Below are 13676 nucleotides of genomic sequence, written 5' to 3'. Positions count from 1 at the left end.
TCTCTGGAAACCATTTGGATCCATTAAGTGGCGGGGGCGGACCATCCGAATTGGTCCCACCTCCCTGCAGAGGGGATGGGTCGCAGAGAAGTCCAGTTGCACCAGGAAGTGATCTGACCATGGCACTTCTTTCGTTTCGCTTTTACTTAGTGTCAGATCACCAACATCCATAGAGGTGAACACCAGGTCCAAGGCATGTCCACGGCTATGGGTTGGGCCAGACTTATTCAGGGACAGCCCCATGGAGGCCATGCTTTCCACGAAGTCCCGAGCGGCCCCTTGTAAGGTTGTGTCGGCATGGATGTTAAAATCCTCTAGGACGACCAAGCTAGGTGTCTCCAGGAGAACATCCGCCACGACCTGAAGCAGCTCGGGCAGGGAATCCTTGGTGCAGCGGGGAGGTCGGTACACCAAAAGGAATCCTGTACTGCCCCTATTGCCCAACTTCCAGAACATGCACTCAGAAAACTGGGTCTTCCCAATAGGATGCCTGGTGCAAACTAATGACTTCCTAAAAATCACTGCAACCCCCCCTCCCCGCCCACATGACCGGGGTTGCTGTGCGTAAGAGAAACCTGGTGGACAAGCAGCGGCAAGGACAGGCCCATCTGCTTCATCCAACCAAGTCTCTGTTACACATGCCAGGTCAAGTCCTCCATCCATGATCACGTCATGGATGGCAGTGGTCTTATGAATCATTGACCTGGCATTGCACAGCAACACTTTCAGGTCACGTGGGTATCCCTTGCTGATTCTAGTATCCATCCGGTCAGGACCAGACCCGGAGGCAGGAATAGTCCTCAGACAACGACTAAACCTGCCCCCTCTGTAATGACATGGTCTAGTCTTAGCGTAACTCCTCCTCCTACCCGTGATCACTGAGATCAGTTGTCCCAGTGCATCCCCCCCTGTGGAACATGCCCCAGCCATTTTGTGGGCTGGGGCCCACTCCCCGGCAGCCCTGACCCCTCTCCCTAAGAACAAAAGAACACCTTAAACAAACAAACAAAACCAATAAAACAATACAAATAAAAAAATGTAAAAATTACAAAAACATCAAAATTAAAAAAAAAAAATCCCCCAAACCCAACCAAACATCCATCCCACCCACCCCCCACATACAAAAAATCCTAAGAAATTTTTTAAAAAACATTTTAAAAACACTCTGTGTCCCTCCGGCAATAACAACTGTCCTAGTGAGGCCTGTCAGGCCCCGCCCTGGGCCAGGTGGTAAGTGGCAGGAAGGAGCAGGGCCCTCAGGCACTCACTCAGGGGAGTCTTTCTGGGCAGCAGGCCGCAAGCAGCACGCAGTCCTTATGAGGCTCCAGGCCCCGCCCCAGGCCAGATGGTAAGTGGCAAGAGCAGGGCCCTCAAGCACTCACTCAGGGGAGTCTTCCTGGGCAGCAGAGCAGTCCTTGTGAGGCTTCAGGCCCCGCCCCAGGCCAGATGGTAAGTGGCAAGAGCAGGGCAAGAGCAGGGCCCAGCAGATAGTACTGCTGAAGCGTTTTCTGACACAGATGCATTCTAGGTAAGCTGAATTTCATTGCTAGGTGCTCAAGACCTGACATAGCTGTAAGCTGTAATCTGCTTAGCAGACATGCCAACAATCCTACTGTTCAGGATTGGAAAGCTCTGAAGCGCATAGCCCGCTATTTGAAAGGGACTTTGCACTACAGGCTGAGGTTCACCAGTCAGAGGACTGGAGGTCTTGAAATTTTTGCAGATGCTAGTTTTGGAAGTGACACCATGGATGGTACAAGCACTTCTGGAGTATGCTACATGTACAACCACTGCCTGTTTGACAGGTTGTGCAAGAAGCAGACGACAGTGAGCCTAAGTTCCTGTGAAACAGAACTCAATGCTCTGTCATTTTCACTCATGGATTGTGAATGGTTGATGCAACTGTTTAAGGACATCAGAGTTTCTGTGAAATGTCCTGTACAAGTGTATCAAGACAATAGATCGTGTTTGGCTTTGCTGAACTCAGAGAGTTGCAAGCAAAGAACCAAGTACTTGCAGATTAAGCTACATTGTGCAAGAGAGTGTATTCAGAAAGGACTCATTCAGGTGTCCTACATGGCAGGAAATGAAATTCCTGCTGATCTGTTGTCTAAGGTTGTTAACAGAGAACAACTAAAGGTTTACGTATGAAGGTTGCAATTGGGCTGAACCACAGGTACCACAGGTTACACGGAAAGGGGGAGGATGTTAGGATATTTCCGTTCCACCTTAAAAGGGAGCAGGATGTTTGTGTCACAGCCTGTGTATTTCCTGTTTTCACAGGATGTTTCTGTTGTGCCTTTGCTTTCGTTTCTCTCTCTGTGTCTGGAGACACTGACGCAGGCAGTCATGTCTTTCTTTGTTCTGATCAACACTGAATAAAACTTGTAAATAATGCTCTCCTGAGTGTGACTTCTGCTGTCAATTATCTGCTGATAAGAGTGTGCATGAGCTCTAGAATGTGGCAAGATATTTTCTAGAAACTCATATCGCTAATTGCTGATACTGCGTGCCTACGGGAGATCGATGGATCGTCCGGCAGACGGCTTGGGGCCATGATGGACTTTGTCTCCCTGGCAGTATCCCAACAGTTAAGAGCGGTAGTCACGTAATCTGGGGAACCGGGTTCGCGTCTCCGCTCCTCCACCTGCAGCTGCTGGGTGACCTTGGGCCAGTCACACTTCTTTGAAGTCTCTCAGTCCCACTCACCTCACAGAGGGTTTGTTGTGGGGGAGGAAGGGAAAGGAGATTGTGAGCAGCTTTGAGACTCCTTTGGGTAGTGATAAAGCGGGATATCAGATCCAAACTCTTCTTCTTATTATTTGCATTCAATCACACACATCACAAACACAGTTACAGATAGGTAGCCGTGTTGGTCTGCCATAGTCAAAACAAAAAAATTCCTTCCAGTAGCACCTTAAAGACCAACTAAGTTAGTTCTTGGTATGAGCTTTCGTGTGCAAGCTTTCATGTGTATCTGAAGAAGTGTGCTTGTGCACGAAAGCTCATACCAAGAACTAACTTAGTTGGTCTTTAAGGTGCTACTGGAAGGAATTTTTTTGTTATCACAAACACACAAAAAGATGAATTACCATCAGCTGCCCTCTTGAAAAAGACTTTGCAGCTCCCGCAAGTGAGTGCTCCATAGTGGTACCCAGAAGCTTCATCCCCACAGATCAAGCATATCTTCTGTGGTGGGAAGTACCAGTCACTGGGCAGAACATGGTCTCTTGCAGACTCCAGCCTTAGGAAGCAAAAAGGAGAAAAAGGCAAACCATCAGCAAAGGTGGCAAATGCATAAAAACTACTGGATATTAAAGAATATTCCAGAAATGTTTATTAGTGTGAACTTGCAAGAGAAATATCTTAAGACAATATCCCACTGGGACTTAACTCCATGTATAACATTGTGTGTCATCCTTTCAGCAGCTGTGAGGTTCTGTAACTTTATGCCACAACTCAAGAAACAGATCCTTTAAGTTCTTCCATTTTTGTGCAACGGAAAATCTAGCTGCTACTAGAAACCAACTTCGCAATTCCTTCAAAGAGAATCATTTTGCAGTAGCATCCCATATATTTAATAATGAATGTTGTGGTGATGCCTGAATTGCATGTTTAAATATTTGTGATATTTCTGCAAACCCTTTCTCTTTTTTTATATAAGATATTTATTGAGATTTTCAAAGTATTACAAAATAAAAATAAAAAAGAAGAAAATACAAAATAAAAATGGTTAAAAACAACTCAATCTTTCCGTTACTTATTTTTCATTAGCTTATTTCCCGGACCTCCTCACGCCTCCCTTTTTTGTATTCCAGTTCGGTTTGTTGGTTCAGCAAATCCTTACCCTCTTTGTTTATCCTAGTCTTTAATCTTAAAATATTGTAACTGTCAGGGGCTCAGGAGCAGAGGCACAGGGGAGAGAGGAAATGGAGAGCGAGGGGGAGGAATCTGAGGGCAGCGGAGGGCAGAATGACAGTGACCCGAGAGATTCCATGAGCCTCTCCAGTGAATCAGAAGATTCCCAGAAGGGGGCGCCGATGGCCAGGGCAAGGGGGGTCCCAGGGGGGACACACCAGAAGCAGGGGGCCAGCGGAGACTCCCAAAGCAGTAGCTGGAAATCAGGGCCAGCTTCCCCACCAGAGTGTAGTGGGGGAGAAGAGTCCCATAGGTCAGAGTCAGCGTCTCCTCCGGCAAGCAGGGAGGAGGAGTAGGGCCCAGCTAGTGTCCCCGAAGAGGGGAGCAGTGACAGGAGCAGTATAACGGTCAGAAGGAAGGTGGCAGGCTGGGCGCGCGCGCCAAGTTCAAATGTACAGGCGCGCGGGACAGCAGAAAGCCCGGATTGGGAACCAGGTCCTAAAGCCCGCCGGAGGGAGGGGGAAGACTCGGGGGAGTCAGCGTCAGAAGAGTCTAGAAAGGGCAAAACCCCGGCAGACAGGCGGACCCAGAGGAGGAAAGAACAAAGGAAGAGGTGGAGCAAGGCTAGAGTCTTAAACTGGTGTCTGGGGGGAGGAGACTCAGACGGAGCTTCGGCGGTCTAGGGTTTAAGACGTAGAGCTGCGCGCTATGGCTGTAAATGAGAAACTGAACTTCAATAAAGACTATTTTATATAACAACGGACTGGCGTTGGTCCTCTGTGAGCTGGGACCTGAGGCAGCTCTGACATCAGTCAATGATAAAGACAGGTTCTTGAAAGATCACGAAGAAGACCTACAGAAAGAAGCGGAATCTGGAGAAGAGCCAAAAGGCATACTAGACATAGCAAACTTATCTTTTGGATTGCACGGCCCAGAGAAAGAGACACCATCTACAGAACAAGAACCGATACTCGGTGCAGTTGGAGGTAAAGTGAAGTAACCCCATCATGGCTCTGCAACTGTTAAGCTGGAATTGTAATGGTTTGAACTCCCCTCGAAAGAGAAAAAGTGTTTTTCATCTATTAAAAAAAGAACAATTGGACTTGATTTGTTTACAAGAAACACATATAACAAGGCTACACAGGAAACTATTGATTAATAAAAGATTGGGACAGGAGTTTATCTCATCTGACAAAGTTAAAAAAAGAGGAGTTGTGATATATGCAAAGGAGAGACTATTACCGAAATTAATCTTCAAAAACAAACAAGGCAGATTTTTGGCAATTGAAATTCAAGTACAAGGAGAGAAATTTTTGATTGTAGGAATTTATGCACCGAATGAGGGGAAATCTGAATTCTTTAAAAAGTTGCACGAGACTTTACTGGACTATTTGGATTACAATTTGATTTTGATGGGGGACATGAATGGAGTAGTATCTACAAACATGGATAAGGCACAAAGACAGGTAGTTACCAGGGATGGTAGACTACCGAAAACATTTTTTGAGATGACAGACAATATGGACTTAGTGGACATTTGGAGAGTAAAGAATGTCAGGAAAAAGCACCAAGGCAAAAGCCAGCTCCAGATGGCTGGAATGCAAAACAGGATGTTGTGGTTTGCAGATGTACTCTTGGAGAAAAGGTGGAGTCTTTTCTCTGTACTGAGCACCGGATGTTAGCTCAGAGTGTCATCTGAAATGTACTGGAAGTACAGGGGCGGAGGGTTGTGACTCTTCTAATGGAGTCTGAAGGGTGCAGTCACATTTCTATGTACTGCTGGAGACAGGAATAAAAAGACATGTAAAAGGACTCCTGTCTGTCTCATTTCCCTCCCTGGGAGAATGCAGGGGGGGAGAGAAGAAGAGGAAAGCAGAGGGTGTGTTTTTCTCACGACTAATGAGAAGAATCGCCGGGTTTGTTTACCTAGCCTGCCGGCAGTCGCAGACGGATGGTAAACACAGTATCTCACTCAATTGCCTCGGGGGAGGCCAGGTACCTCTGCCTGTGAGCCAAGATACCTTGGGAAGAGAGGGAACCTTCTTTTCTGAAGCCAAGATGACATGGACTAGAATTGACCAAATATGGATAACTAGAGGAATGGCACCAAAGATAAAGAAAGTAGAAATCTGCCCAAAAACCTGCTCCGACCATAACGCTGTAAGGATGGAGATGAAACAAATATCAACCAGATCCTTCAGATGGAGGATGAATGACACCTTATTTAGAGATGAAGAAGTATATAAAAAGGCCCAAAGAACTTTGAGAGACTATTTTGAAATAAATATGAACACTAATGTAGAAAAAAGAGTAATCTGGGACGCAAGCAAAGCGGTCATGAGAGGGTTTTTGATACAACAGAATGCAATAAAGAAGAGAAGTCAGAATGAGAATGTAGTTGGTATGAGTTACTCGTGCGTAAACTGGTGCCTTTCTGGGCTAATTTGCCTTGTTAAACCTTTCTGACTTCACAGCCCTTTCTCATCGTGGCTGCCTCAATCGCTGGCAGAATCCGTCAGTGGGCATTTCTTGAACCTCTTCCAACATAAAAGTTGTTTGACACCCAGTCTCCTCCTCCTCTCACTGCGCAGTAGTCTTCTGCGCAGGGAGGGCGTGGGTAGCGGAGGACCTGTGCTCTCCTCACTGATCTCCAGTGAAGAGTCCTGGAGCCCTCTCCCCCATTCTCCCATCTGCCCCCCTTTATCCCTGGTATTGCGCTGATTTGCTTCCCCCTCTACTGAGCTGTTTCTCCCCCTGCTGCTGGGTCCTTCGCCAGCATCATCTGGGAGCCTCCCCTTCGCCTCTCACTCCGATGTCAGTTCCCTGACAGAGAAGAAGAATAAAATTTTGGAGAAAATAAAAGAAAGTGAGAAGAAATTGAGAGCAAAACCAAAGTCTCAGGAGATTCTGAGAGAAATAAAATTATATCAAGTACAATACATGAAAATGATGAATCAGGAAATAGAATGGAAAATTAAACAAATGAGACAAAAAACATTTGAATCAGCTAATAAATGTGGGAAATTGTTGGCCTGGCAAATGAAAAAAAGACAGAAATTAAATACTATTACAAACTTAGAAGTGGAAGGAAAGAATATACATAACCCAACTGAGATTAGAAACTGTTTCCAGAGGTACTTTAAACAATTATATACGCAAGGGCCACAGAAAGAAATGGACATAGACCGATTTTTGAAGACAAATGGATTACAAAAAATCTCTCAAGAAAGTAAATTAATGCTGAACTATAAAATATCTGAACAGGAAGTGGAAGGTGCCATTCAAAACATGCAATTGGGCAAATCTCCAGGACCAGATGGGCTGACTTCCAGATATTATAGATCCTTGAAAGAGTGGTTATTGAAACCTTTGAAGGAAGTCTGCAATGAAATTTTGGAAGGGAAAAGGGCACCAGAGTCGTGGAAAGAGGCGTACATTACACTTATACCTAAAACAGAGACTGAAAAGACTCAGCTTAAGAACTACCGCCCTATATCGTTACTTAATGTGGATTACAATATCTTTGCAGACATTTTGTCCAAGAGATTGAAAAAAGTTTTGATGGAAGAGATTCATAAAGACCAAGTGGGCTTTCTCCCGGGAAGACACTTGTCTGATAATTTGAGGAATATAATTGATATTTTGGAAAAACTAGAAGTGAATATAAACACTAAAGCAGTTCTGATATTTGTGGATGCGGAGAAAGCTTTTGACAATATCTCTTGGAGTTTCATGAAGAAGAACCTACAGGGGATGGGGGTAGGCCAAGGTTTTGAAAATGGTATAGGTGCAATATACTCTGAACAAAAGGCTAAATTAATTGTAAATAATGTGGTGACGGAAGAATTTAAGATAGAAAAAGGGACACGACAGGGGTGCCCAATCTCCCCACTGCTTTTTATGTCGGTCCTGGAGGTTCTGCTGAATATGATTAGAAGGGACCGGTTGGTTAAAGGTATACAGGTCGGAGCCAAACAGTACAAACTGAGAGCATTTGCAGATGACTTAGTATTGAGGTTACAGGAGCCAGAATCTAGCAATAAAAGGGTTTTAGAATTAATTCAAGAATTTGGTCAAGTGGCAGGATTTAAACTGAACAAGCTAAAAACTAAGGTTTTAGAGAAAAATTTAACACCGATTGAAAGAGAGAGGTTTCAGATTGAGACGGGTTTGACTGTGGTTAAGAAAGTGAAATACTTGGGGATTAATATGACAGCCAAAAATGGGAACTTATTTAAAGATAATTATGAAAAATGTTGGACGGAAGTGAAAAAAGATTTAGAAATTTGGTCAAATTTGAAGCTTTCATTGTTCGGTCGTATTGCTGTGATAAAAATGAATGTATTGCCTAGAATGTTGTTTTTGTTTCAGACATTGCAAATTGTGGACAAGATGGACTGTTTCAAGAAGTGGCAGAGAGATATCTCTAGATTTGTCTGGCAGGGCAAGAAGCCTAGAATAAAATTTAAGATATTAACTGATGCAAAGGAAAGAGGTGGATTTGCCCTGCCGGCCTTTAAACTTTATTATGAATCAGCAGCTTTTTGCTGGTTGAAAGAATGGCTACTCCTTGAAAATACAGACATTTTGGATTTAGAAGGTTTTAACAACGTATTTGGATGGCATGCATATTTATGGTATGATAAGGTCAAAGCACATAAAGCATTTAAAAATCATTTCCCCGGACCTCCTCATACCTCCCTTCTTTGTATTCCACTTCAATTTGTTAGTTCAGCAAATCCTTACCATTAAGCTTTTACCCATTTATAAACCTTTTTTCATGGAAAAACCTAAAGCATTACAGCTGGAAACCACTTAGTTTCTTTCCAACATCCTTCTAACATTCATTAATTTTCAAAAAAAAAAAAGAGTACATAGATAAGAAGAAAAGAAAAAAAAGAAAGAAAAAAAGAAAAAAAATACAGAAAAAAGGTAAAAAACACTTAAAAACAAATCCATCTTCCATGCCTTACATTTCATTTCCTTGCTTCCCTGACCTCCTCACACCTCCCTTTTTTGTATTCCAGTTCAATTAGTTAATTCAGCAATTCCTTTCCCTCTTTGCTTTTGTCTTAATCCTTTAACTTAATATATTATAACTTTAGATTCTCACCTGTTAACAATCCATTTTTACATACACCTTTATAACATTGCTGCTATAACCACTTGACTTCATTCTGACATTATTCTAACATTCATTAATTTTGCAATATTTCTTAAAATAGTCTTTAAATTTCTTCCAGTCTTCTTTCACCGACTCTTCTCCCTGGTCTCGGATTCTGCCAGTCATTTCAGCCAATTCCATGTAGTCAATCACCTTCATCTGCCATTCTTCCAGAGTGGGTAAATCTTGTGTCTTCCAATACTTTGTGATGAGTATTCTTGCTGCTGTTGTAGCATACATAAAAAAAGTTCTTTGTATTGTAATATATGTTCTGTTAAACTTTTTATTGTTTTCCTTTTTTCTTTTTTCTGTAATCTTTAAACTTCTAATAAATATCATTTTAAAAAAAAAGAAGATTGGCAGATGTAGATGATGGATTTTTCAGAGCTTGCCGACCTGACTGGAAGAGTCCGTGACCAGAAGGAGGAGGATTATCAGGAGGAATGGACAAAATTTAAAGACTATTTAGTCTTACAAATAAACTTCTCTTACTAATTCAGCAACAGAATCCTCTATTGGATTCTAACCATCACTGGGCACAACACACAGAAAACTGAAAAGGATTTGGGGCATCATCTATACTGACCCCGTCAAACTGTAACAGAATTTTTATAGGAGCACTTAGCTATTTAATTATTTTTTCCTCTTTTATGTTTCATAAGATTAGTAACCATCAGTAAACACAGTTCGTCAAATTGAGTGACTGGAATCTAAAAATACCAGTTGCAATTAAATTTTCAAACTCCCCCCTCACCCAGCTGACTATCCACAGGAAGCGCATATTACTTAAGAAGACAGCTTTCTGCACCTTCCATTTTCCTACTGAAACCTAAGTAACTTCAAGGAGAAGTTACACACTATTGAGTAGCCCATCTTAAAATATTTACAAGTATCCCAAAAAGAAATAATTTCAAAGCAGAGCTTCGAATTTCTTTGAACATAACATTAAGTACAATTTATCAATTTCCCCCTGCCCCCCATCAGATGTTTCCCACCTCTTCTGGCTGTTGGAAAACCTTTTGAAATATTTATACAACTTGTAAAACATTATTTTTTTTACATTGTTTTAAGTTTGGGTTTTAAATATAAGGTCAAAGGAATTTGATAAATCATATCCCTAGTGATTGAGGGCAGCAGGGAATATTTAGATCCAAAATTGTATGGAGTACCCACATCACTGATATGATGACTGACTGCATTTATACCACATATTCCCCCCACACAGAGTACAATGTAGTGTACATGGTTCTTCTCATTTACAGTGGTGCCTCGCAAGACGAAAATAATCCATTCCGTGAGTCTCTTCGTCTAGCGGTTTTTTCGTCTTGCGAAGCAACCCTATTAGCGGATTAGCGGATTAGCGCTATTAGCGGTTTAGCGGCTTAGCGGCTATTAAAGGCTTAGTGGCTAAAAGGCTATTAGCGGCTTAGTGGCTTAGAAAAAGGGGGGAGTGAAAAAAATCGCAAGACTCGCAAGACGTTTTCGTCTTGCGAAGCAAGCCCATAGGGAAATTCGTCTTGCGAAGCGCATTGAAAAATGGAAAACCCTTTCGTCTAGCGGGTTTTTCGTCTTGTGAGGCATTGGTCTTGCGGGGCACCACTGTAATCCTCACAGCAACCCTATGAGGCAGACTAGGCTGAGAGAAAGCAGTGACTAGCAGAAAGTCACCCAGTGAGATCTATGGCTGAGTGAGGATCCAAACCCAGGTCTCTCCCAGGTCCTAGTCTGACAGTCTAACCACTACTCCACTGCTTTGAGGTGGTTCCAGTCCTACTTGGATGGCCGCTCTCAGAGGGTGTTACTTGGGGAGTGCTATTCAGCCCCATGGAACCTTGAATGTGGGTTCCGCAGGACTCAATTCTATCCCCCATGTTGTTTAACATTTACATGAAATTGCTGGGTGGGGTTATCCAGAGGTTTGGTGTACATCATGCTGATGACACTCAGCTCTATTTCTCCTTCACATCTGCAGGTGAGGCAGTGGAATTGCTAGACTAGTGTCTTACCTTGGTAATGGACTGGATGAGAGCCAATAAACTGAAGCTCAAGCCAGATAAGATGGAGGTGTTGTTAGCAGCCAGTTCTAGACTGGATGGTTGGGAGGTTACCACCTCTGGGTGGTATTAAAAAGGTAAAGATACCCCTGCCCGTACGGGCCAGTCGTGTCCGACTCTGGGGTTGCGTGCTCATCTTGCTTAAGAGGCCGGGAGCCAGAGCTGTCCGAAGACACTTCCGGGTCACGTGGCCAGCGTGACGAAGCTGCTCTGGCGAGCCAGCACCAGCGCAGCACACGGAAACGGCGTTACCTTCCCGCTACAAAGCGGTACCTATTTATCTACTTGCACTTAGGGGTGCTTTCAAACTGCTAGGTGGACAGGAGCTGGGACCGAATGACGGGAGCTCACCCCGCCGCGGGGAATCAAACCACCGACCATACGATCGGCAAGTCCTAGGCACTGAGGTTTTACCCACAGCGCCACCCGCGTCCCTATCTGGGTGGTATTATTAATAAATAAATAATCCCATGTTACAATAAGGTTTGAGGTGCACCTGGAGATACCTGCTTAGGTAAAACTCCTGAGATTGTTTAGGGGGAAACCAAGGAGTTGGTCAAGATAATAAGAAAAAAATGTCCAAATCTAATGATAGCAAGGTTTGAGCTTAATAGTAATTAAGTTGAGCATAATAATAATAACAACCAGGGTTGAGCAAGTAAGTTGTTGTGGTGTGGCCAGACATTTGTTTACTTAACCACCACCCTTCATGGCTAATAACAGCAGGTTGGAAAATGACCTGGTTCTGGATTAATGCCCATTTCATGAAGGTGCTGATTCCATCCCACATGAAAGAAGTGGCCATGAGACCACTCCTAGACAAATACAAGAGACAGCATGGTGTTGTGGCTAGAGTGTCAGGCTAGGACCTAGGAGACCAAGATCAATTTCCCACTTAGCTGCTGTTGAAATGGAATACTCAGGATGAAACTGTGAAATCTGCTAGGATTAAATGGGCACAAGATGTTGGACATAACATAATGATGGCTGACTGGGAACAGTTATGGACCACAGGTATGAAGTTTACAGCATGTAATGCCTTAAGAGAGAATATTATGAAAATGATATATAGGTGGTACATGACACCAGTCAAGCTTGCAAAAATATATCACCTGTCTGATAACAAATGTTGGAAATGTAAGGAAACTGAAGGTACCATATTTTTCGCTCTATAACACGCACCTGACCATAACACGCACGTAGTTTTTAGAGGAGGAAACCAAGAAAAAAATATTCTAAACGAAACAGTGGATGTATGATTTTGTGGTTCATGCTGTGGCCACAGACATGATCTGACGGTGAGTTTGGGGTAGCCCAATGCAAAAATCCTGAGGATCCATGTGGATCCATGCTTTGTAACCACGTTTTTGCGCCATTGCAGCCCCAGGCAACAGTGGGTGCGTTGTGTGTGTTTTGGTGCAGGCTGTAGCCATGCATATGCTATATGATCTGATGGTGAACTTGGGGTGACCGAGTGCAAAAATCCTGAGGATCCATGTGGATCCGTGCTTTGTAACCACGTTTTAAGTGGGATGGGAAGGAAAAGCATTCAAGGGACAAGGAGCAGGCGTGGGGTGGGTGGATAAGGATGCGGCTAATGATGCAGAAGAGGGGTTTAAGGGGAGAAGGAACACACGTGGAGGTGTGTGGAGAAGGATGCAGCTAATGATGCAGAAGAGGGGTTTAAGGGGAGAAGGAACACACGTGGGGTGTGTGGAGAAGGATGTGGCTAATAATGCAGAAGAGGGGTCTAAGGGGAGAAGGAACACGCGTGGGGTGGGTGGAGAAGGATGCGGCTAATAATGCAGGAGAGGGGTCTAAGGTGAGAAGGAACACGCGTGGGGTGTGTGGAGAAGGATGTGGCTAATAATGCAGGAGAGGGGTCTAAGGGGAGAAGGAACACGCGTGGGGTGGGTGGAGAAGGATGTGGCTAATAATGCAGGAGAGGGGTCTAAGGTGAGAAGGAACACGCGTGGGGTGTGTGGAGAAGGATGCGGCTAATGATGCAGAAGAGGGGTTTAAGGGGAGAAGGAACACACGTGGGGTGTGTGGAGAAGGATGTGGCTAATAATGCAGAAGAGGGGTTTAAGGGGACAAGGAACACGCGTGGGGTGTGTGGAGAAGGATGTGGCTAATGATGCAGAAGAGGGGTTTAAGGGGAGAAGGAACACACGTGGGGTGTGTGGAGAAGGATGTGGCTAATAATGCAGAAGAGGGGTTTAAGGGGACAAGGAACACGCGTGGGGTGTGTAGAGAAGGATGTGGCTAATAATGCAGGAGAGGGGTCTAAGGGGAGAAGGAGCACGCGTGGGGTGGGTGGAAAAGGATGTGGCTAATAATGCAGGAGAGGGGTTTAAGGTGAGAAGGAACACGCGTGGGGTGTGTAGAGAAGGATGTGGCTAATAATGCAGGAGAGGGGTCTAAGGTGAGAAGGAACACGCGTGAGGTGGGTGGAGAAGGATGTGGCTAATAATGCAGGAGAGGGGTCTAAGGGGAGAAGGAACACGTGTGGGGTGTGTGGAGAAGGATGTGGCTAATAATGCAGGAGAGGGGTCTAAGGGGAAAAGGAACACGTGTGGGGTGTGTGGAGAAGGATGTGG

The 13676-nt window shown here is 44.2% G+C and overlaps 1 protein-coding gene across 1 annotated transcript in view; it reads right to left on the bottom strand.

Moving 5' to 3' along the window:
- Positions 1-13676, bottom strand: part of LOC114607663 (androgen receptor-like) — a 177400-nt gene that overhangs the window by 127535 nt on the left and 36189 nt on the right. Inside the window, exon 2 of the mRNA XM_077937058.1 lies at positions 3093-3244. Coding sequence (XP_077793184.1) covers positions 3093-3244 — 152 coding nt within the window. The remainder of the gene's footprint in view (positions 1-3092; positions 3245-13676) is intronic.

Source organism: Podarcis muralis, chromosome 12, assembly GCF_964188315.1.
Source record: "Podarcis muralis chromosome 12, rPodMur119.hap1.1, whole genome shotgun sequence".
Lineage (NCBI taxonomy): Eukaryota > Metazoa > Chordata > Lepidosauria > Squamata > Lacertidae > Podarcis > Podarcis muralis.
The sequence above is the reverse complement of the archived record's forward strand: the minus strand, read 5'-3'. Positions and strand labels throughout refer to the sequence as shown.